We start from the raw sequence: 23253 nt of genomic DNA, 5'->3' as shown, positions 1-23253 counted from the left end.
CAACTGAGGAACAAAGAAGAATGAAATGTTCTGAGGTTGCTTTTATTGCAAGGATTCTGCAAGCTCCTCCCGGACGCCACTGGCGCCCGCTCATCCCACAGCACCCACACACCAGAGCACTGTGAGGGCACCGGGGGCCCACGGGAGCCCTGGTCCCCCAGCCAGTCAATGTGACTGAATCCGCCATCGAGGGCTGGCCTGGCTGCCCCCAAATGGTCCCCCTCTGTCCCCGACACCTCAGGCGGGCAAGGAGTGGGTCTCAACGCCTCTCAGTCTCACGCTTCCAGGAGTCTGTGCCCTGCAGCTCTGTCCTCAGAGGGCATCACCTGCAGCCCCCCACTCGGAAAGGGGGGCCTCTCCGGTTGTGAGCGTCTTCTCGGTCCATGAGGCTCCAGATGGCCCCTGTTTTGAGCCCCTGCCGAGGCCAGGAGTGGCCACATGCTGGGCCAGAGTCAGAGTCACTGTCTTCTACGAGCCTGGGACCAGGCCCCAGGGAGGAGGCTAGGAGGCTGCTTCAGTCTCTGTGGGCTGGATCAGCATTGTGGTGGCCTGCAGCGGGTAGTAACGGCCCCGCCAGGTCTTCCAGAAGATGCCCTTCTTACGCTGCTGCCGCTGGGGTGGGACGGAACGGAAGTACTGGCCGTTGAGGTTGGAATGGCTGCAAGTGCCAAACCACCAGCCACCTGCCGGGGTCGGAGAAAACGGAACCTGGTCAGGCTGGGGTCCCTGTGCCTCCGCTGGGACTGGGATGGGAAGGAGGCGAGGTGTCGGACTTTACAAACTTTAGAGGGGACGATGTTTCTCGTGATTGTCACACTGCGTCCTGAAGAACCCCGGGCTGTGACAAAGGAGTCTCAGGGGCTCTGGGCCCCCTCCCCTCCCAGTAACTACAGCTCTCACGTCTGTGACTGTGGCACATTCCTTCTCTGTACCTGGCACATGGCGACTGTGTATGAAAGACTTGATATGATCATCCTCTGGTTCATCAATTTATATATGGAGACTGGCCCACATGAATTACTGGTTTTCCATCAGTTCTGACCCACCAAAAAGCAGCCTCATAGACTTCACTTCACAGGGCCTAGGCTCTGCCTCGGATTTCGTTCGAACAAAACAGGGTTTATCTTGGTGGCTTTGCCACACGCCAGCCCCTCTAGCACAAATGTCATCTCGAAATAATCCTATGGAGTGGGCACTGTGCTTACACCCATTTTAAAGACAGGCAAACTGAAGGTGGGAGAGGGTAAGTCAGTTGCCCAAAGGCACACAGCAAGTAAGGAGAAAAGGAGGCAGAGAAGAGATGGAATTTGGCCTTGAAGGCGGACAGGGATGCAGAAAGGCGGGCAGGGGAGGTCTTGCCCTTGTGGTGCAAGGGAGGGAAGGGACAAAGCTTGCTCACCAGAGAGGCTCTTGGCACAGTTCTTGTCCCCACGGAGGTCGTGGTCCTGATCCCAAGTGGAGAAGGGCAGGGAGAGGCCACTGGGCGCAGCAGTGGTGGCCCCCAGTTCACTGGCCACGGGAGCTGTGAGCTGTAGGCTATAGGCTGTGTCCTCACCGCCCAGGTGGACAGGGAACTGCAGTGACTCGGCATTGCCCTCCCAGTCCTGCAGCTGCACAGTCAGGCGGCTGCCACGGTCCCCCAGGATGCGGTGCACCTTCTCCAAGCCCAGCCAGAACTCACCTACCGGGGAGAGGCCAATCAGTGAGACAGACCCATCTCCAAGCCCCCTCCTTCCCCCAATACCTCTGGCCCCACTGGAAACACCCACCTTGAGGGTCTCCAAAGCCAGCTTTGTAGGCTTCCCAGGGCTGGTTAAAGTCCACAGAGCCATCCCGGCGCCTCTGAATTATAGTCCAGCCTCCATCTGCCCAGAGAGGTGCAATGTCGTCAGGAGAACCCTTCTTGCAGGGGACCCGGACTCCTCATCTGACTCCCAAACCCCAAACTGCCTCCAAATCCGAAGAGGGCAATGTTCCTCTCATTCATCCCAGCAGGACTGGAGGAAGGTGGTCAAAGGTGGGCTGGCCAGTGGGCAAGGGGCTCAGCCTAGATCATTGTCCCAAGGACCCAGCAGGGAGGGAAGGGGCAGCAGAAATCTAGAGAGCTTCTCTGGGCCCACAGAACCTGGCTCAACCATGCGCGGTGGTGGGGAGCTGCATTTGATAGAAAGAGGACAAGGCCCATGGCATGATGCAGGGCTCCCCAGAGGGCCAGCAAATCCTACCTGAGGTCATCTTGCAGTTCACCAGGAAAGGCGGGGACCCCTGAGGCTGGATCTGGAACAGTCCACTTTGCCTCTCTCCATCGTCAAACAGCTCTTGGCAGTCCCTGGGCAGCCCTGAAGGGCAGAAAAAGAGAAGGGCGGGAAGATTGAGGCAGGAGGGTTCTCAGGAAACAGGCATGTTAGGGGCTGGGCAGTGGGTGACAGGAACATGAGGGGGCAATCCTGGGTTCACCAGGGCCCCCTCCTGGATGGCCCCTGTGCCATCCACCATCCTCCCACACCGCACTCCCACCTCTGGCCACACAGCCTTCCCTGCGCCACGCATGCTCCTGCCACAGGGACTTTGCACGTGCCAGTCATGCTGCCCAGGACCCTCCTCCGTCAGACCTTTGTTGCCTCATTCTAAAGATCCCAGCTTCTGGAAGGGATGCCTTCCTTGACTCCCAGACCAGGCCAGCCTCCCAAAAGGAGCACGGAGGACTTCCCGCTCCCAACACTGGGGGGGGGGGGGGGTCATCTGGTGGTCTCTCTGCCACTGAATGAGGATTCCTTGGGGCCAGGGACAGAGTGGCTCTTTGCCCACAGTCTGGCACCAGTGCCCAGGCTGATCCTGACCCACAGCAGGTGTTTAATAAAGACTGGAGGAATGAGTGAGTGAGAAGCTGGGCCAGAGTGGGGAAGGTGGGGGGAAGCTGAGCAGAAGTGGCTCTGCTTCGTCAGGCAGGGGATGCCGAGGGCCTGGATGGGGACTGCAGGGACAGAAGCGCCCGCTGGGGTCCCAGGAGGGGAAGGATTGATGAACCAAGGAGGAAAAGAAGGAGGAGAGGAGGGAGAGATGGCTTGGGCGGGTCCAGAGGCTGGGGAAGTCCCCGCCCCCAGCCCAGCCAGGAAAGTAGGGGAAAGGTTGCCCCAGGGAAGGGAAGTCCATACTGGAGCGAGGGGGGGCAGCTGGGGGGCTGGGGGCGGGCCCAGAGCGACTGGAGACATTTTCCGGCCCCTGGAGCAGCTCCCCTTTCCCCTACTTTCCTCTCTTCCAATCTGGACGGCACCCGGCCAAACCACCAATGTGGCTTCCATTAACACCAGCTGTTTGTCTCTCCAGCTCTGAACCTTCCCCTACTTGGCAGGGCTAGGCCCCGAGTCTGGGAGTCCCCAAACCCATGCACCCCCCCTCACATCCCCCAGCCCAGACCCATGCCTGCTGGCCTGTTCCAAGACCCCTCATCCCAGGGCGGAGGCTTGGGAGGGTGCACTGGACCCTTACTGGCTGGCACGGAGGAGGAGTGGGGGGAGGGAAGTGGGGGGGAGGGAGGAGGAGCCCTAAGACCAGAGGGCTGACAACCAGCAACCAGCCTCTGGTGTGAAGGAGGGAATCCGAACTCTCACCCAGTTGGCTGCACATGACCACTGATGCCAGGCTGGGGTGATGGGGTAGGGGGACCATGGGGAAGCCAACCGCATCCGGAGCCCTGAACTTAGGGGGCAAACAGAGACACCAGGAGCTGGGAGCCTGGGTCAGACACACAGAGACATGCTGCGGGAGACTTGGGGCAATCAGGGAGGCACAATAAAGGACCCAGAACGTGTGACAGTGGAAAAGGCCCATTCTCTTCAGGAATGGGGGCGTGGGAAGGGGGATAATCAGGGACTTTGGGACCAAGAGAGAGGTGAGGAACCAGGTGTGTGGGTCAGGAGCCCTGGATTTGTAAGAGATTCAAGAGGGATGGGCGCCTGGGTGGCTCAGTTGGTTAAGCGACTGCCTTCGGCTCAGGTCATGATCCTGGAGTCCCGGGATCAAGTCCCGCATCGGACTCCCCGCTCGGCGGGGAGTCTGCTTCTCCCTCTGACCCTCCTCCCTCTCACGCTCTCTGTCTCTCATTCTCTCTCGCTCAAATAAATAAATAAAATCTTAAAAAAAAAAAGAGTGAGTGGTATGTCTGGCCAGGGAGATGGGGGTTCCCTGCCTTCACCCCCCGTCCTAGATCTACACTCCAAGAGACCATGGGGCGCCCAAGTTCAGAGCCCCCCTCCCAGGCAGCCCTCTCTCTTCACCCAATCAGAACCCCAGGATCCCTAGCTAGCACCCTCTTGTCCACCATTGTGCCCTCAGAGAAGGTTCCAACCTTCAGGAAGGTGTCCTTGCACTGCAACACCCCCTTCCCCACATTCCTGCAGCTCAAGTTCCTCTTGGACCCTCTTCCCCAAGCCCTGCTCCAGTTAGTGGCCAGCGAGGCTTTGGGGAGAGCCAATGGCTTGCCAGGAAGAAGGATGGGGTGGCCTAGCTGCTAAGGGGCAGGGATGAGGTGGGAGGTACTCCCATCAGCCCTTCACCGGAGAGACAAGTGAGCCCACAGGAACCCAGAGCCAGGGCCTCTCTTCTTCCCAGTAAGGTGGACCGGACCAGGAGGGGAACAGGAATGGCAAGTGTGTGTGTGGTGGTTGGGGGGAGGGGATTGCCAGAGGACAGCAAAGGACTGGGCACTCACTGTGCAGGCGGCTGATGTTGTGAGCAGGGCCCACGAGCTGTGCTATCTTGGGTAGCCTCTTCTTCCTGGCAGGCTTGGCCATCCCGTGGCCCAGGTGCTTGGCGGCCAGGAGGCCCACCTGGACAGGACAGGAGGAGGATATCAGGTCTGGCTGGCTCACGCTGCTTCACCTGGCTCTAAGTCCACACCCACAGGTCGAGCTTCGACCTCCTGCCCCACCCCGGGCAAGCACCAGGCACCTGGCTTTGCAGATTCTGTATTTTCATGTGCTGCTTCTCCAGGTGTCGCTGCTGCTGGGCCACCTTGTGGAAGAGTTGCTCAATCCTGCCGTTCTGAGTCTTGAGCTGAGTCTGGGAGAGCGTGAAAACGGTGGGGAGGACCCGGCCTTGTACGGCAAGCCTCTCCATTGATCCACTTGTCCCTCCTTCCAACCCTCCCTCCCAGGGAACCCCGGATGCATCCCCGTCCCGCCCACACTGTTCAAGACCCTTAGGGGAGAAGTAGGAGCAGCAGTACCTGCAGACTGCGGAGGGTGTCGGGGGCAGCTTCGCCGCTGGGAAGCAGGCCCTCGGGCGCGCGCGGGGGCGCGGCGGACCCCCCAGACTCCCCGCAGGCTGCCCCGCAGGCGCCCAGACGCCGCTCCAGCGCGCCCAGCTGTCCCCGGGTGCGCTCCACGTGCTCACGCAGCCCGTGGCCGAGCTGCAGGAGCCCGTGAGCCAGCACGTTCACCTCGTCCCAGGACGCGAAGCGCGGCGGCTCGGGAGGAGGCGCCGGGCGGCCCTGCGCGCTCAGCAGCCCGGCGGTGGCCGCACACAGCATCAGGGCTGCCGAAGCCGTCGGAGCACAGCGCATCCTTCCGGGGGTGGCCTGGACTCGGGGACTCGGGGACTCGGGGACGCGGGGCGGACGCGGGGGCTCGAGATTCGAGGGCTGGAGACGCGGGGGCCCTGGCGGAGACTCAGTCGCGTGCAGAAGCCGCCAGGAAGCCTCGGAGCACAGCCTCCAGCCCTTTGGGCTTGGCTTGTCCCCGCGACGCCCCCTTTTATAAGGCCGGTGCGAGAGGGAAAGGGGAGCCTCGGAGGCGGGGCGCAGGGAGTGCCGGGGGCGGGGCGTGCGGCCGGGGGTGGGGTTCTGTGCTCTCGAGGCGGCCGGGTAGTTATGGGGGTGGGGGTGCGCCTTGGGGGTGCAAAACTCTAGCTCCTCCCCGCCAGGCCCTGCAGCGTTTCCCTGCCCACCATGGAAGACGTGACTCTCCGCGGCCCCCTTCCAAGCGCTGGAATCCCAAGCCGTCCACGTCGCACCCGCCGCGCTCAGCGGGCACTCACGGGGCTGGGGGTACTCCGGACCCCGCTCCCCAAATCAGAAGCTGGGGAGAGGGCGGGGGGAGACGAATAAGCAAGGGCCCTGGTGCGCTGAGTCCAGCAAGGCCGGGCATGGAGCCCGGGACACCTCAAACACCCCCGCCTCCGGAGACTTCCCGGAGAACAGCCCAAGACGGGGCTGGACCCCTTGGGAGCCGTCTCTGGGCTCCCACCCTCCTTTCCGCTCAAGGATTCGTCACTGCAGATGTGTTTGTGGGATCGTCTGACGTCTCTCATCCCACTTCCCACAACTGAGTGCCCTAGGGATGGCCCCGGGTCGATCTTGTTCAGACTCCAGCTCGGGGCTCACTCTCCATGTCCACCCTCTACCCCAGGGTCTGCAGTGTCTTCAGTCTCGGCCTGTATCACAGCAGACACATCGGAACAGCAAGAGCTGATACAGGAAAGAAGGGCTCCTCCTCCTCATTCATTCATTCATTCATTCATTCATTCAACAAACAGTCCTCTGTTCTCCGGTAGTAATTCCCAGGCTAGTGGAGAGAGTCCAACACTCAGCCTGGGGTAGGGGCAAGGCTGGGACAAAGGAAGAACTAAGTGAGGCTGTGGGGCTGGACCATGTTCGTTCCAAAAGTCTAAGCATTCATTCAACAAACTTTTTTTTTTTTTTTAAGATTTATTTATTTATGTTGAGAGAGAGAGAGCGCGCGTGCTCCTGCGCACGACCCTGCTGAAGTGAGGGGAGGGGCAGAGGGAGGGAGTCTTTCAAGCAGACTCCCTGATGGGCGACCAGCCCAATGGAGGGATAGATCCCACAACCCCTAAGATCATGACCAAGAGTAGGTTGCTTAACCGACTGAGCCACCCAGGCGCCCCTCATTCCACGAATTCTGACTCAAGTCCTCTCCCTCCTTCCCCACCAGCTCCACTGTACACCCTGTCAGGAAATTGAGGCTGGCAAAGAAAAGTCTGCATGCCAGGAAGAACCCTGGGCAGGCTGGCTCGGAGCACAGACAAGAACAGAGTTGACTCAGCAGGGCTCGGAGCCAGCTCAGTCTCTGGAATCTGAAACTTCGAGCCCCGGGGCTGACGTGCAGGTCACCACTCATACACTTGGCCCTGGCCCGGGCCAGATGCCAGGATGGCTGATCCCGGAAGCCGTGACAGGCCGATGGGAAGGGCAGGAAGGAAAGTCTCTTTGCAAGGAGTAGATCCAGACAGCCACCATCTGCCCTGGCAGCTGGCCTGTCCATCCCCCAGGCCCTGGCCTCTCTCCAAGTGGGTGATTTAAGTATCGGGGTGTGCTGTCTTCTCTCCTGGCTTCTGGCACTGAGAGAAATGATCAGTTACTTTCTCAACCTGATGCTGGCCTTTTCTCGATTCACTTTTCAGGGACTTCATCCTCTGTGCCATGTTGTGGAGGGCATAAAACATGCCAAAGCTCTTAGAGGCACCTGCTCTGAACATACTACAAAAGTAGGCTTGGGCGCCTGGGTGGCTCAGTTGGTTAAGCGACTGCCTTCGGCTCAGGTCATGATCCTGGAGTCCCTGGATCGAGTCCCGCGTCGGGGTCCCTGCTCGGCGGGGATTCTGCTTCTCCCTCTGACCCTCCCCCACTCTCATGTGCTCTCTCTCTCATTCTCTCTCTCTCAAATAAATAAATAAATAAATCTTAAAAAAAAAAAGTAGGCTTGCTGACTGACAACTGTGTTCCTGGCAGCCGAGGGATGCCGCCTTTGTGCATAATAGCCCTGTGGTCCTTGCCTCCTGACACCCATGCCCTTCTATAGTTCATCCCCGTGGTATAACCAAGAGGATATTCTTGAAATGATGGTGTGTGCAACTTTCCTAGGTTAGCTCATGAAAAACCATGTGGCTTCTGTCTTGTTCTTGATTAGATCAGTTGTTCTGGGAGAAGCCGGCCTCCATGCTGTGAGGATACTCAAGCAGCCCTTTGGAGAGATCCACACGGTGTGATGAAGAACTGGACCCCTCCCCCCACAACGACCAACATCAGCCTGTAGACTATGCAAGGGAACTGTTCTGAAGATTTATTTATTTATTTTTAGAGAAAGATGGGGGAGAGGGGCAAAGCGAGAGGGAATGAAGCAGACTCCCTGCTGAGCTCAGAGCCTGACATGGGGCTCCATCTCATGACCCTGAGATCATGACCTGAGCCAAAATCAAGAGTTGACGCTTGGGTGCCCGGGTGGCTCAGTCACTGGGCATCTGCCTTTGGCTCCGGTCGTGATCCCAGGGTCCTGGGATCGAGTCCCACATTGGGCTCTCTGCTCGGCAGGGGGCCTGCTTCTCCCTCTCCTACTCCCCCTGCTTGTGTTCCTACTCTCACTATCTCTCTCTCTGTCAAATAAATAAATAAAATCTTTAAAAAAAAGAGAGTTGACGCTTAACCAACTGAGCCACCCAGGCGCCCCCAAGGGACTATTTTGGAAGCAGATCCTGCAGCCCCAGTCAAGCTTCCAAATGATGCAGCCTCAGCTGAGATGTGTTAGCAACCTCATGAGACCCCAAGCCAGAATCAATATGCAGCTAACACTATAGATAACTAATACAATAGCCAATGATTAAATAGTGCCCGCTCTGTGACGGGCACTATTTTAAGTATTTTACATACATTCATTCACTTAGCATGCCTTATGTGGTTGGCACGATACTGTTTTAATCTCCATTTTAAAAAAGAGGGGGCACCTGGGTGGCTCAGATGGTTGGGCATCTGCCTTCTGCTCGGGTGATGATCCTGGGGTCCTGGGATCAAGCCCCACACCAGGCTCCTGGCTGGCTCGGCAGGAGGCCTGCTTCTCCCTCTCCCTCTGCCTCTCCCCCTGCTTGTGTGCTCTCTCTGTCTCTCTCTCAAATGAATAAATGAAATCTTTAAAAAAAAAAAAAAAAAAAGAGGAGGGGCGCCTGGCTGGCTCAGATGGTAGAGCACGCAACTCTTGATCTCAGGGTTGTGGGCTCAAGTCCCACGTTGGGTGTGGAGTCTACTTAAAAACAATTAAAGCAGGGGCGCCTGGGTGGCTCAGTCGGTTTAGCTTCTGCCTTCAGCTCAGGTCATGATTCCAGGGTCCTGGGATCTAGCCCCGCATCGGGCTCCTTGCTCAGCAGGGAGTCTGTTTCTCCCTCTGCCTGCCGCTCTGTTGGCTTGTGCTCTCTCTCTCTCTCTCTCAAATAAATAAAATATTTAAAAATAAAAAAAACAGAAATTTGTTAAAAAAAATTAAAGCAGAATTTTAAAAAATTAAAGAAAGAAGAGGAAACTGAGGCACAGAGAGGTCACGTGACCTGAAAGAGGAGGTGTGAGGGGGCTAGTCTCCCAGGAAGACTAGGAGCTTTTATTGGGCTTAACCCTGCTGCAACTGTATTCTGTTTTGAGTTCTGCCAGGGGCTGACAACGGGTACAGTTAATGCCACTCTCATGAGTCACAGTCCTGTCACCTGTCCACGTTGGCAGAAGCCAAGCCCCCTCTGCCATTTCTCCTCTGGCACCCACTCCACCCCTTGCCCATGTTTTAGGCACAGACCTTGCATGATCCTATACTGGGCCCCACTGCCAAACCCTGCCTGAAGACAGATATGCTTGCTTTGGTCTGCCCAGAATTTTGAATATCAGGAGCTTTCTAATGAAAATCTAGATTTTTGGTTTCCCTTGCAAAATTGGAAGGACCAGCAAGGGTGGTCTGCAGTCCTGCTTGTTTGCAATGGGCCGGAGCTGATGGGAAGCGGCCTCTGTGGCCAGGGCAAGCCTTCCAACCCTGTCGCAGCCGTGTGACATAGTCCCTTCCATGCTCTGTCTTTTGCACATCCCTGAGGACTTTGGTCATTGCCTTAGGGCTGGTGATTTTCCATTGCTAGTGCCAGTCTCATACCTGGGCAAGAGGGGCTCCTAGGAGGGTACTGCACTTAAAGGGTGACCTCCCCCGACCAGGTGAGGAGTTGTGGGAGCAGGGATGTATTTACTGGAGCTTACAGACTCCCCTCTAGACCAGGGGTACAGAGTTTCCATTTAGTGTGCTGGAAAAATTCTGGAACTATGTATGATGCTGGTAATACATCATGAACGTACATAACTGAATTGCATAGTTTAAATGGTTAAAATGGGGACGCCTGCGTGGCTCAGTTGGTTGAGCATCTGCCTTCAGCTTAGGTCAGGATCCCAGGGTCCTAAGACTGAGCCCCACATCGGGCTCCCCGCTTAGCAGGGAGCTGGCTTCTCCCTCTCCTTCTGCCCCTCCCCCCTGCTCGTGCTCTCTCTCGCTCTCTCTCTCTCAAATTAATAAATAAATCTTTATTTAATTTAATTATTTAGTTAATTAATTTAATCAGGCCACCCAGGTACCCTAAATAAAATAAAATCTTAAATAAATAAATAAATAAAACGATCAATTTTCCATTATGTGTATTTCACCACAATAAAAAAAAATCTAAAAGAAATCTTGATAAGACAAAAAGAAGTAAGAAACTTGAAACTGGCCTTTCATATGGTTTTGAAGATATATTTAATAAATATATTTAATAACTAGGACAGGTCATATTTTATTATTTGACAGGAGTTAATTAGTTCATTCGTTTCCTTATTATTGCTGTGTAACAAACATTCTCAGAACTTAGGGGCTCAAAACTACATTCAGGGGACTTGGTGGGGCAGTTTGTGTTACTGGTGTCACTCAAGACTCGCCTGACCTCCACTGGGAACGGATGATCCAAGGTGAACATTTTGTATCTGGTGGTTAGCTGGGGCTGTCGGACAGGACCCCTGGGTCCTCCTCTATAGAGCCTTTCCAGCAGGATTGACTGAACTTCTTGCATGGACAAGACAGTGTTGCAAGAGAATAAGACCAAAGACCCAACATTTTTTTTTTTAAAGATTTATTTATTTGACACAGAGAGAGAGACAGCTAGAGAGGAAACACAAGCAGGGGGAGTGGGAGAGGGAGAAGCAGTCTCCTGGCTGAGCAGGGAGCCCGATGCGGGCCTCGATCCCAGGACCCTGGGATCATGACCTGAGCCGAAGGCAGACGCTCAACAACTGAGCCACCCAGGCGTCCCAACCCAACATGTTTTAAGCCTCTGCTTGGATCTCCTTTGCTGATGCCCCAACAGCCAAAGCTACACAAGGGTATGGGTATCACTAGGCATGAAGGATTGGGGGCCATTACTGAACACCCTACCACAGTTAATTTGATGTAGAACTTCACATATTTAGATATATGGTATATGGATCTCCACTAGTACTCTTGCCCTGGCCCTGCAAATGTTGGAGGGGACTTCTCCATTGTACCAGGGACTCAACGCACATCGAGATCCTGTAACGGCCCTCACGGAGATCCCAGCTCTGGGGGCCAGACCCAGCTCTGGCTCGCTTTATACGTTCTGCAAATGTTACTTAATTACCTATCATGTGCCAAGGCCCTGTGCCATCCAGTGGGGATACAACCCAGGGCATGTCAACACAGTCCTGTCCTCAAGACTTCACAAATCGGTGGGGGGACCAGGGCCCTGGGATGAATTATCTACATGGAGTTGAGTTGCAGTCAAGTTGATATCATGTGACATTTTGTAGACATCTAATTAAACGTGTTAATTTTAGTATTGCAGACTTTTTTTTTCTTTCCAAATTTGCAAGAAAGTATGTTTTGTTTTCAAATCTTGAATGTTTTTGTAGGGGTTTGAAAAGAGCTTACGCTTTAAGCTCTTTTTGGAAAAGCTTGCCCGGGGAGACAGACCACATGACGCTGCAGTTTCTTTTTTTTTTAATCTTTAATTTTGAAATAACTTCAACTTATAGAAATGTTGCAAGAAGAGGTCATAGGCTTCCTGTATAGTCTTCATAGAGATTTGCCAATTGTTAACTTGTTCCACTAGATTTATCATTCTATCTATAAATTCCGAGAAGATGTTCTCTGAGCACCCATGTACCCAGCAGAGGGGACAGCCACTGCAAGGGCCTGGGGATGGGACTGTGCCTGGTGAGCCTTTGGTGAGCTGTGCTTCTATTTTTTTTTTAATATTTATTTGGGGGCACCTGGGTGGCTCAATCATTAAGCGTCTGCCTTTAGCTCAGGTCATGATCCCAGGGTCCTGGGATCGAGCCCTGCATTGGGCTCCCTGGGATCATGACCTGAGCTGAAGGCAGATCCTTAACGACTGAGCCACCAGGGCGCCCCTATACACACAAATATATTGAGAGATGTATATATCAAACATTTATGGAGAAAGACATACGTATCATACACATATTTATATGTAGAGAGCTACATATATAGATAATATACACAGAGATATATAATACACATATATACATAAATATATACATAATACACAAATTGTAGGGACATATTAATATACACAGATATATATGTATAACACAAACTCCACACATATATGGAGAGAGGTACATTTATGTACAGAGACACACACATATATATACATATATATACACAGAGATATATAATACACGTGCCCATAAATAGAAAATACAGATACAGATATAGATATGGATATAATATGCGCACAGAGGGAAAAAGAAAAATGATATATACTCTTTCACACACGCACTGATTTTTTCTTTCTTTTTTTTTTTTAAAGATTTTATTTTATTTATTTATTTGAGACAGAATGAGAGAGCGAGCGAGCACATGAGAGGGGGGAGGGTCAGAGGGAGAAGCAGACTCTCCCTGCCGAGCAGGGAGCCCGATGCGGGACTCGATCCCGGGACTCCAGGATCATGACCTGAGCCGAAGGCAGTCGCTTAACCAACTGAGCCACCCAGGCGCCCCGCACTGATTTTTTCTGAACGGCGTGAGTGTATGTTGCCGGCACGATGTGTGCCTTTGACTTCTGCTGAGAACAAGGCCACTCTCCTGGGCACTGCAGCATGGTTCACAACGTCAGGAAATGTGACCCTGACACATGCCATTATCTAATCTACGGTCCATATTCCACCATGTCCCTTTAGCTGTGTTTTCTCTTGGGATCCCATCCAGGATCACATGCTGAGTTTTGTTTGTGTCTCTTTTGCCTCCCCTTAATCTGGACCAATCTTGTCCTTCATGGCATCGACATTTCTGAAGTCTACACACCAGTTATTTATAGAATGTCCTTCACTTTGCATTTGTCTGATGTTTCCTCCCGATTAGACATTTTTTTGGCAGTGATATTTTGTCCTCTGTGCATATCAGGAGGCACGTGATGTCCGTCTGTCCCTTGCCAGCACTGTTCGTTGTGATTTTTAAAAATTTATCTTTTTATTGAGGCATAATTGACGTATAACATTATGTTAGTTTCAGGTATACAATATAATGATTCAATACTTGTATGTGTTGCAAAATGATCACCACCATACGTCTAATCACCATCCGTCACTCTACATAGTTACAAAATGTTTTTGTTTTTGTGATGAGAACTTTTAAGATCTAGTCTCTTAGCAGCTTTCAAATGGTCACTACAGTATTATTAACTGTAGTCACCAAGCTGTATGTTACACATCCCCAGGACTTATTTATCTTATAACTGGAAGTTTGATTGAATAGTGATTATTTTAACTTTAAATTTAATCCTGGATGGTCAGTCATGTGAAGCATGTGAATCTAGTAGAGCCCAGGAAAGGGAACAATCCCACAAGATCAACCAGAGGAAGAGGGTAAGGAATGGATGGCCCAGGTTGGAGGGAGAGCATGAAAAATGCACCATAGCCCGGGACACGTGCCCAGTCCATCCCAGGCAAGCCCAGAGGGACAACGGGGGTGTGTATGCGGACACCCCAAGGGAGGCTGCTGGCCTCTGTCCAGGGAATGGCCCTCACCACCTCCAGCCACTGCTCATGCCCTTTCCTACCAGCCTCTGGTCACAGCCAGGTTGACAGGAGAGATCAGCCATAGGGCAGGAGGCTCAGAGGCTCAGGGAAAAAAGGATGAATCAGATTGTGGGTTGGCCCCTAGAAAAGAATGGGGCAGGTTCCGCATCTGCACCCTGTCTCAGAGTTCCCCCAGCCTGGGAGCTTGTGTGCATGTGAACCTGGCAGCCAACAACTCTCAACTCACTAAGGAAGGAGTAATAACCATAAAGTGCACCTTTATTTAGTCCTCATCTTTGTACCGTCAGGACTGGTCCATATTATGTCAATCTCAAACAAGCCCTGGAAAGGACAGTGTTCCTTTCCCTTTCTGACTGTTGGGAAGACTGAGGTTCAGAGATGTTCAGATACTTAGCCAAAGTCACACAGCTTGGAAGAGCCAAGATTTTAATCTAGTTCTTTCTAGTTCCAAATCATTGAATCTTTTTTTTTTTAATCTTGCCATTTTTTTTTGTAAGTGGCAGTTTTGAAAGGGTACTGCATTTACATTGCCCCAAACCCAAAAAGTCTAAAAAGAGATGCTGAAGTCCCTCCTTCCTAATCATGTGTCTACACAAAACTTTGTTTTGAGAATGTTTATCCAGGTTTACTACTCCTCACTTTTGAGGGTTTTTTGTATGTTTACATATCCTCATTTAAAAAAATTGTTATGGACATGGACTCCTGGGTGGTTCAGTTGGTTAAGTGTCTACCTTTGGCTCAGGTCATGATCCCAGGGTCCTGGGATCAAGTCCCGAATCAGGCTCCTTGCTTGGCGGGGAGACTGCCTCTCCCTTCTGCCTGCCCCTCGCCCTGCTTGTGCTCTCTCTCTGTCTTTAAAAATCTTTAAAAAAATTAAAGTAATCAAAAACATATGTTGGCTAACTGAACATAATAAAAATAAATAAATAAATGAAAATAAAATAAAAAATTGTTATGGACGGAATGTTTGTATTCTCTTACAATTCATATGTGGAAAACCTAACCCCCCAATGTGATGGTATTTGGAGATGGGGGCTTTTGCAAGTGATTAGGTTATGAGGGTGGGTTCCCCATGATGGCATTGGTGCCCTTATAAAAAGAGACACAGAGAGACATATATGAGGATGCAGCCGGAAGGCGGCTGCCTACAAGCCAGGAAGAGAGCTCTCCCCAGGAACCAAATCTACCAGCACCTTGATCTCGGACTTCCCAGCCTCCAGAACTGTGAGAAATAAATGTCTGTTGTTTAAGCCACTCGGCCTGTGGCATTTTGTTACAGCAGCTGAAGATGACTAATATAGCATGTTAAAGTCGAATCGGCACGGCCATAACATGGCGCATTTCAAGGGCACAACGTAATTGACAGTGACATATGAATATGCCTGTGAAACTATCACCATAATCAAGGTAATGGACGTATCCATCACACCCAAGCTTCCTTGCGCCTCTACCGCATCCAAGCTTCTTTGCATTTCTTGGGAACCCCTCTCACTGGCTCCTCCCACTTCTCTGTGTACTCATGACTTGCTTTCTGTCACTCCAGAGTATGTTGCCTTTTCTAGAATTTTTATACCAATGCCATCAGATAGAATGCCCTCTTTTTTTGTCTGGCTTCTTTCACCCAGCGTGTTTACTTTGAGATTCACCCCCGTTGGAAATCAGTAGTATATTTATTTTTAATGATAATATGGATCAATCACAGTGTCTTTATCCATTCATCTGTTGAAGGACACTTGGGTTGTTTCCCAATAAATAAATTTGCTATGGACATTCATGTACAAGATTTTGATTGGATAATGCTTTCCTTTCTTTTGGGGGATTTTTGAAGATTTTATTTATTTATTTGACAGAGAGAAACACAGTGAGAGACGGAACACAAGCATGGGGAGTGGGAGAGGGAGAAGCAGGCTTCCCGCTGAGCAGGGAGCCTGATGAGGGGCTCATCGCAGGACCCTGGGATCATGACCTGAGCGGAAGGCAGACGCTTAAAGACTGAGCCACCCAAGCGCCCTCTTTTGGGGGATTTTTAAAAAATATTTTATTTATTTATTTGAGAGAGAGAGAGAGAGTGCATGAGGGGGATGGAGCAGAGGGAGAGGGAGAAGCAGGCTCCCGCTGAGCAGGGAGCCCAACGCAGGACTCAATCCCAGGACTCCAGGATCATGACCTGAGCCCAAGGCAGATGCTCAACTGACTGAACAACCCAGGTGCCCCTGGGGGAATGTTTTTTTAAAGATTTTATTTTATTTTATTTTTTAAAGATTTTATTTATTTATTTGACAGAGAGCACAAGTAGGCAGAGAGGCAGGCAGAGGGAGAGGGAGAAGCAGACTCTCCACTGAGCAGGGAGCCCGAGGTGGGGCTCGATCCCAGCACCCTGGGATCATGACCTGAGCCAAAGGCAGCCACTTAACCGACTGAGCCACCCAGGCGCCCCATAAAGATTTTATTTTTAAGTAATGTCTATACCTAACATGGGGCTCTAGCCTACAACCCTGAGATTAAGAGTCACATGTTCTACTGACTGAGCCAGCCAGACGTCCCAGGAATCTTTTTTTTTAAATTTCACATTATAATTATTTTTATGTATTTATTATTATTTTTAAAGTAATCTCTACACCCAATGTGGGGCTCAAACTCAAACTCATGACCCCAAGACCAGAGTTACATGCTCTACTGACTGAACCAGCCAGATGCCCCTAATTTCAAATTTTAATTTTAATTTGCCTAGCACTCCTCTTCCGTATTGCTCAGTTCCCTGCATAAAATCAGTGTCAAGAGTTCTTTCTCTATCCTTCTTGTGTTTATTTAGACAGATATAAGCAATGCATCCAAGACCTTTTTGCACAGAACATAGTATATTGCATGCACTGTTTTGTATCTTTCTTCACTTGACATAAATCTCAGAGTTCTTATCAGTTATTTGCTTGGGTGTATAGTATTCCATTTATGTTTGTACTATAATTTATTTAACCAGGTCTCTAATCTTTTGCTACCACAAACCACGCAGTAATAAATAACCTTGCAGGTTGCCATGTTGCACTTTGCAATTAGACCTTCAGAATGAATTTCCCAAAGTGGAATTACTGGGTCAGAGGGCATGTATATTAGTAATTTTGATAAATATTACCAAACTGCCCTCCATGGAGTTCGGCCAGTGTATGTTGGCACCAAAAATGTATGAGAGCACTTATTTTCCCTCAGCATTGCCGATAAAATGTCTTACTAAACTTCAGGACTTTTGCCAATCTGATAGGCAGAAAACGGCATCTCACCATTTAATTATCATCTTAGCACAAGATTATCTTTTCAAATGTTTAATAGCCATTTCTATTTCCTTTATCCTTTTTTTTTTTGAAATTGGCATGTTCTTTTTCTTACTGATTTCTAGCAGCTCCTTCTCAGTCAGATTGTTTCTGGGATATGAATTGCAAACTTTTTTCAGTTTATATATATACATATATATATAATTGCATATATATGAAATATACATGTGTATATATATCATTTATATATATAAATTTATACTTAACATATAAATATATAAAGAATAAATTTATATGTTAACATACACTTATATATAAGTAAATATATAATTTTTCAGTATATATACTGAAAAAATATAAATAAATAAATATTTATTTATTTATTTATTTTAAGAAGGCTCCACACCCGACGTGGGGATTGATCTCCCAACCCTGAGATTAAGAATTGTATCCTCTTCAGACTGACTCAGCCAGGCGCCTCTTTGTTCTGAATATATGTGTGTGTGTGTGTGTGTGTGTATTTTGGTGCAAAAACTTGATTTTATTAAAGCATGGGGACAGAACCAGTGGGCAGAAAGAGCTGTTGCCTGCTCTGAATATATTTTTGCCATAGAGAAGTTTTATTTCTGTGTGAGAGAGAAAGAAGAAACTTTTTTTTTTTTTACTTCTGGGTTTTAAGTCACAGAAAATCTTACTTTTGCAAGATAATTCTCTCTTTTTTTTGTTAAACATTTATGGTTTTATTTTTATGCATAAATATTTGATTCAAACCACAACATTAAAAAAAAATAATCCCTATGCCCAAAGTAGAGTTGGGATCCAACTCACCATCCCAAGAGCGAAAGGTGCTCCCAAGAGCGAGAACCAGGTGCCCCCTAAACTACAACATTGTAATGAACTAGTTACACCACCTCCTTAAACAATGATTTGTTGCAACGGTAACACTCAGGAAAAACCTAAGTGTTTCAACATTAGGGAAAAGACCTAGAGTGCAACACACTTTCAAACTGCAAGCTAGTTTAAGGAAGCAGCTAGTAACCTGGGAAAAATATAGGGTGTGCTAAATGAGAAATCCAAACTGCGTAACCAGTGGCATTCCAATTTCTCTTTTTAAGCATGTCTATGAGAAAGGAAGCTGGTGAGAGACACACAAACAGATGAATAACCTCAGGCAGGGCTTCTGTGGGCACATTCATTCACTAGGATATTTACTGATGCTGTTTCACAGAAGAGAGGAAGCCATGGACATCACCACTGATAAAGTTGCCTTGCTGAAAAATCAAACTTGAAGCTGAAAAAATGTCTAGAATTAGTTCACCATTCAAAATAATAACAATGAGGGGGGCCTGGGTGGCTCAGTCGGTTAAGCGGCTGCCTTCGGCTCAGGTCATGATCCTGGAGTCCCGGGATCGAGTCCCGCATCGGGCTCCCTGCTCGGCGGGGAGTCTGCTTCTCCCTCTCCCACTCCCCCTGCTTGTGTTCCCTCTCTCGCTGTGTCTCTCTCTGTCAAATAAATAAATAAAATCTTAAAAAAAACCCCAACAACAACGAGTTACCTGTGGCTTACAAGCGCTTGAAATGTGGCCATTCTAAGTTGAGATGTGCTCTAAACAAGATGCCAGATTTGGAAGACTTGGCTGAAAAAAGAAAAGAAAAGAAAGGAACGTGAAATATTTGACTAATTTTTAAAAAGATTGTATTTATTTATTTGAGAGAGAGAGAGTGATAGTGAGAGAGAGCACGAGCAGGGAGGAGAGGGAGAAGCAGACTTCCCGCTGAGCAGGGAGCCCAACATGGGGCTCGATCCCAGGACCCCAAGATCATGACCTGAGCTGAAGGCAGACACTTAACTGACTGAGCCACCCAGGTGCCCCTGACTAATTTTCAACATTGATTGTGTGTTGGAATATTCAAATTCTGGATGTGTTGGGTTAAAATTAAATGATCACAATAAATTTTACCTTCTTTGCTTTGCCTTTTAAAATTAAAGTGGCTAGAGGCTCCTGGGTGGCTCAGTAAGTTAAGCAACTGCCTTCCCCTGGGGTCATGATCTCAGGGTCCTGGGATGGAGCCCCATGTCTGGCTCCCTGCTCAGTGGGAAGCCTGCTTCTCCCTCTCCCTCTGCTGCTCCCCTGCTTGTACTCGCTTGCTCTCTCTTGCAAATAAATAAAATCTTAAAAAAAAATCCAGTTGGGAAGGAAGTGGGAAAATGGGAGGTGATGAAGCAAGATTGGGTTGATAACCCCGTGTCTATGTTTTATATATATATATATATACACACACATATTTTTTTCATTGTGGGAGAAGATATATATCATAAAATTTACCATTTTAACTACTTTAAGTGTAGTTTAGTGGCATGAAGTACACTTCTCTATTTTTTTTTTTTTTTGGTTTTAAAATTCTCCAAAATAAAAGTCAAAATAAAAATTTCGACAGAGCAAATGGTGATCAAAGTAAAATATGCTGGTGGATCTCCTTTTGAGTTCCCAGGAGGGCTGGTGCAGCAATTTTTGTTTTTCTCTTTAGCTTCTTAAATATCTATAGTGAATATGTTAATTTTTAGAGATTAGTTTTTTATAACAATAAGAAAAATTTAAGTTGGCATTTTTTGTTCCAAAGGAAAATTTCTTCGCAGCTACTCGGCGCACAAGCGCCGCACCGCCCCCTGGTGGCAGATCCGAGAGCGGCCCTTAGGCTTTCCATATCCGCTACTCCAGACCCGGGAGGGAGGTGAGGTGCTCTAGGCACCCCTTGTGCGCGACTCGGGAAGGCAGCGGGGCACCCACGGAGGCCTCGGGGGCTTGGCCTAGGAGATGAGAGATTCAGAGGAGCAGTCAAAGGGGGAGATGTGGAGATGATGAGTAGCAACTTTCCTCTTCCTCCTCCTCTCTGCCCTTCCTCCTTCTTTTAGGCCATTCATCAAACATTTATTGAAAACCTACTGTGTGCCACGCAATGGGGACAAAGGTCCTTGCCCTACCACAAGGACCTGACACAATAACAGTGTCTGAGGGACATACAAGTAAGGGGAATATATAGCATATTACATGGTGATGAATACTAAGGAGAAAAATAAATCCAAAAAGGGAATCATTGGAATAGAGGGACGCTTGCAATTTTAAGTAGAGCAGTAAGTCAAGCAGATATCTGGGGGAAGAGCATTCCAGTGCAGAGGCCCTGAGGCAGGAACGTGGCTGATGTGTTTGAGGAACATAAAGAGGATCCATGGAGAGAGAGAGAGAGAGAGGGAGAGAGAGAGATTTTTTTTTTCTCCCAGATATGACCCATCCTATACCTAAATACTTCAATTTATATTCCCTGATAAGAAAGACACTCTCTTACAAAGGGTTTCTCTGCCTTGTCACTGTTGACATTTGGGCTGGAGAATTCTTTGCTGTGGGCGACTGTCCAATGCATGGTCAGATTTTTAGCATCCGTGGCCTCCACCCACTAGATGTCAGTAGCATCTGACTATTACCCCCCCCCCCCCAACTAATAATGTCCGCGGGGTAACAGAACTGCCTCCAGTTAAGAAACATTGCTTATACAACCACGGTACAATGGTCACAATCAGAAAATTTAATATTGATATAATATTGCTATCTAAACTACAGATTGTGTTCAAATTTTATCAATCGTCCAATAAGAGCCTTTAGAACAATGTTTATTTTCAGCTCTCTGGTCTAATCCAGGATCATGTATTGCATTTGGAGGCCATGCCCCCTGCTTTTCAAATTAATTAATTACTTAATTAATTTTGAGAGAGAGAGAGAGAGAGTTGGGGGGTGAGGGGCAGAGGGAGAGGGAGAAAGAGAATCTTAAGCAGGCTCCATACCCAGCACAGAGCCTGATGCGGGGCTCAATCTCATGACCCTGAGATCATGACCTGAGCCCAAATTAAGAGTTGAGTGCTTAACTGAGTGAGTCACCCAGGCTCCCCGTTGCCCTTTTAACTTCCTTCACCTGGAACATTCTTTCTCCTTTACCTGTCTTTTGTGACTGATATTTTTGAAGATCATAGGCCAGTCATTTTATAGTATGGCCCTGTTTGGGTTTGTCTGACTTTTCCTCATGATTAGATTCGGGTTCTGCATCTTTGGGAAGAATGCTGCCAAGGTGATGATGTGTCCTCTGTGCATGATATCAGGAGGCAGGTGATATTCATTTGCCCTTTTACCAGCCATTTTAACTACCTTCACCTGGGGCAGACCCTATCTGTTTCTCATCTGCAGCCTTACAATTTTCTCCTTTGTAATCAATATGTATTGTATGGGCAGATATATTGAAGCTATGCAAAGATACTGTTTCTCCTCAGACTTTCACCCATTAGTTTCTTGCCTGCATCATTGTCCAGATTGGTTGCTTTAAATTGCTTTAAATAAATACTGAATAAGGACAAAAGGCTACTTTTAACCTAGGTGTGAAGTGTATGAAATAACACTGCAACACACATTTGTGTAACTTTCAACCAGGCTAAGAAGGAGACCCAGCAGAAGGAGAGAAACTCCAGCACCACTTCTGCCTGGTGAAAGATACAGATTGTTCAAAGCTCAGGGGTGGGGCAGGAGGGCAGCAAGGAAGCCTGGGGGGATGGGGTCCTGGATTAACTGGACATGGATTCCAGAACTGTTCAGGTGGGGCAGCTAACAGGATGTGGACGGGCTGGATTTGGAGTCTGCAGAGGAGGATGGTGGCTGAGGCTGGGGAGTGAGTGAAAGGAGATACTGTCCTTCCAGACTCCCAACTGGCGCCAGTCAGCTCTCAGGTTTGGGGGAGTGAGTGTTGAGGGGTAGACACAGCCACTCTGGGGCAGCTGGACAGTCCAGGCTGGGGTGCGGGCTGCTCTGGAGTTCCCAGGAGGCCCTTGATCTGGCAAAGGGGCTGAAAGTGGCTCCCAAGGGGTTCATGTGAGTCTGGAGTGGCCAGGGGCCCCCCTCTCTTCTCCTCTGGCTCAAGCCTCAGCTGGATAGGATGGGACAGAGAAGTGTCACATTTTCTACTGGAATGGTGTTTGGAAACTGGAAAAAATAATGCTTAACTTTTTGAGGAACTACCAAATCGTTTTCCAGAGTGGCCGTGTCCTATTACCCTCCCACCAGCAATGGATGAGGGTTCCGATTTCTCCACATTCTTGCCAACACTTATTTTGATAATAGCCATCCTGGTGGGCGTGAAGTGCTATCTCATTGTAGTTTTGATTTGCATTTCCCTAATGACTGGTGATGTTGAACATTTTTTCATGTGCTCACACAGCATGTATTGTATATGGTATTCTCCCCTTTTCCACGGAGCGTATGCGCCAAGACCCCCGATGGAGACCTGAAAATGCGGAACGTACTGAATCCTATATACTATATATACTGTATTTTCTCTTATGCGTATATACATATGACAAAGTTTAGTTTATAAATGAGGCACAGTAAGAGATTAACAATAATAACAAATAATAAAATAAGACAATTATAACAATATACTCTAATAAAAGTTGTGACGGTGGTCTCTCTCTCTCTGAAAATATCTTAAATTGTACTGTACTCACCCTTCTTTCTGTGATGATGTGAGGTGATAAATTACCTAAGTCATGAGATGAAGTGAGGTGAACGACATCGGCATTGTGATGTAGCGTTAGGCTACTATTGAGCTTCTCACCACGTTGGGAGGATCATCTGCTTCCTGACCATGGTTGACCGCAGGTAACTAGGACTATGTAAAGCATTGGGGCGCCTGGCTGGCTCAGTAGGTGGAGCATGTGACTCTTGATCTAGGGGTCATGGTTTGAGCCCCACGTTGGGCATAGAGATTACTTAAAAAAGTAAAATAAAGAAATAAACCTTTTCCTTCTCCTCCTACTACAAAGAAGTCCTCCCCCCCCCAAAAAAAAAACCCATAGAAAGTGAAACCGTGGATGGGAGGGGTGACTACTGTATCTTCTTTGGAGAAATATATATTGAAGTCCTTTGCCCATTTTTGAATTGGATTGTTCATCTTTTGGTTGTTGAGTTGTAGGAATTCTTCATATATTCTGGACATTAATCCCTTATCAGGTATATGGTTTGCAAATATTTTCTCCCATTTTGTGGGTTGTCTTCTCACTCTGTTGATAGTGTCTTATGATATTGT

General features: G+C 49.0%; 1 protein-coding gene and 1 long non-coding RNA gene across 4 annotated transcripts; both read right to left on the bottom strand.

Annotated features, from left to right (window-relative positions):
- Positions 1-26: 26 nt before the first annotated feature.
- On the bottom strand, positions 27-5774 carry ANGPTL4 (angiopoietin like 4). Its single transcript, XM_045863152.2, has 7 exons — positions 5228-5774; positions 4951-5061; positions 4712-4829; positions 2226-2339; positions 1770-1865; positions 1400-1681; positions 27-683 (listed from the first exon to the last, which is right to left on the bottom strand). Exons 1-7 carry the CDS (start codon positions 5561-5563, stop codon positions 502-504), a joined length of 1239 nt encoding a protein of 412 aa, XP_045719108.1. The 5' UTR covers positions 5564-5774; the 3' UTR covers positions 27-501.
- Positions 5775-6407: 633 nt separating this feature from the next.
- On the bottom strand, positions 6408-22812 carry LOC135361726 (uncharacterized). Of its 3 annotated transcripts, none has more exons than XR_010405507.1 (3): positions 22673-22812; positions 18687-18767; positions 6408-6606 (listed from the first exon to the last, which is right to left on the bottom strand). It is a non-coding gene; the product is annotated as an uncharacterized LOC135361726 (long non-coding RNA). The 3 variants fall into 3 exon arrangements; XR_010405505.1 differs by lacking the exon at positions 6408-6606 and adding an exon at positions 13155-13291; XR_010405504.1 differs by lacking the exon at positions 6408-6606 and adding an exon at positions 18066-18421.
- Between the last annotated feature and the right edge of the window lie 441 nt (positions 22813-23253).

Source organism: Mirounga angustirostris, unplaced genomic scaffold (genome assembly GCF_029215605.1).
Source record: "Mirounga angustirostris isolate CCGP_5_RB_7025 unplaced genomic scaffold, mMirAng1.0.hap1 SCAF_1, whole genome shotgun sequence".
NCBI lineage: Eukaryota > Metazoa > Chordata > Mammalia > Carnivora > Phocidae > Mirounga > Mirounga angustirostris.
This window is presented reverse-complemented; position numbering and strand designations above follow the sequence as displayed.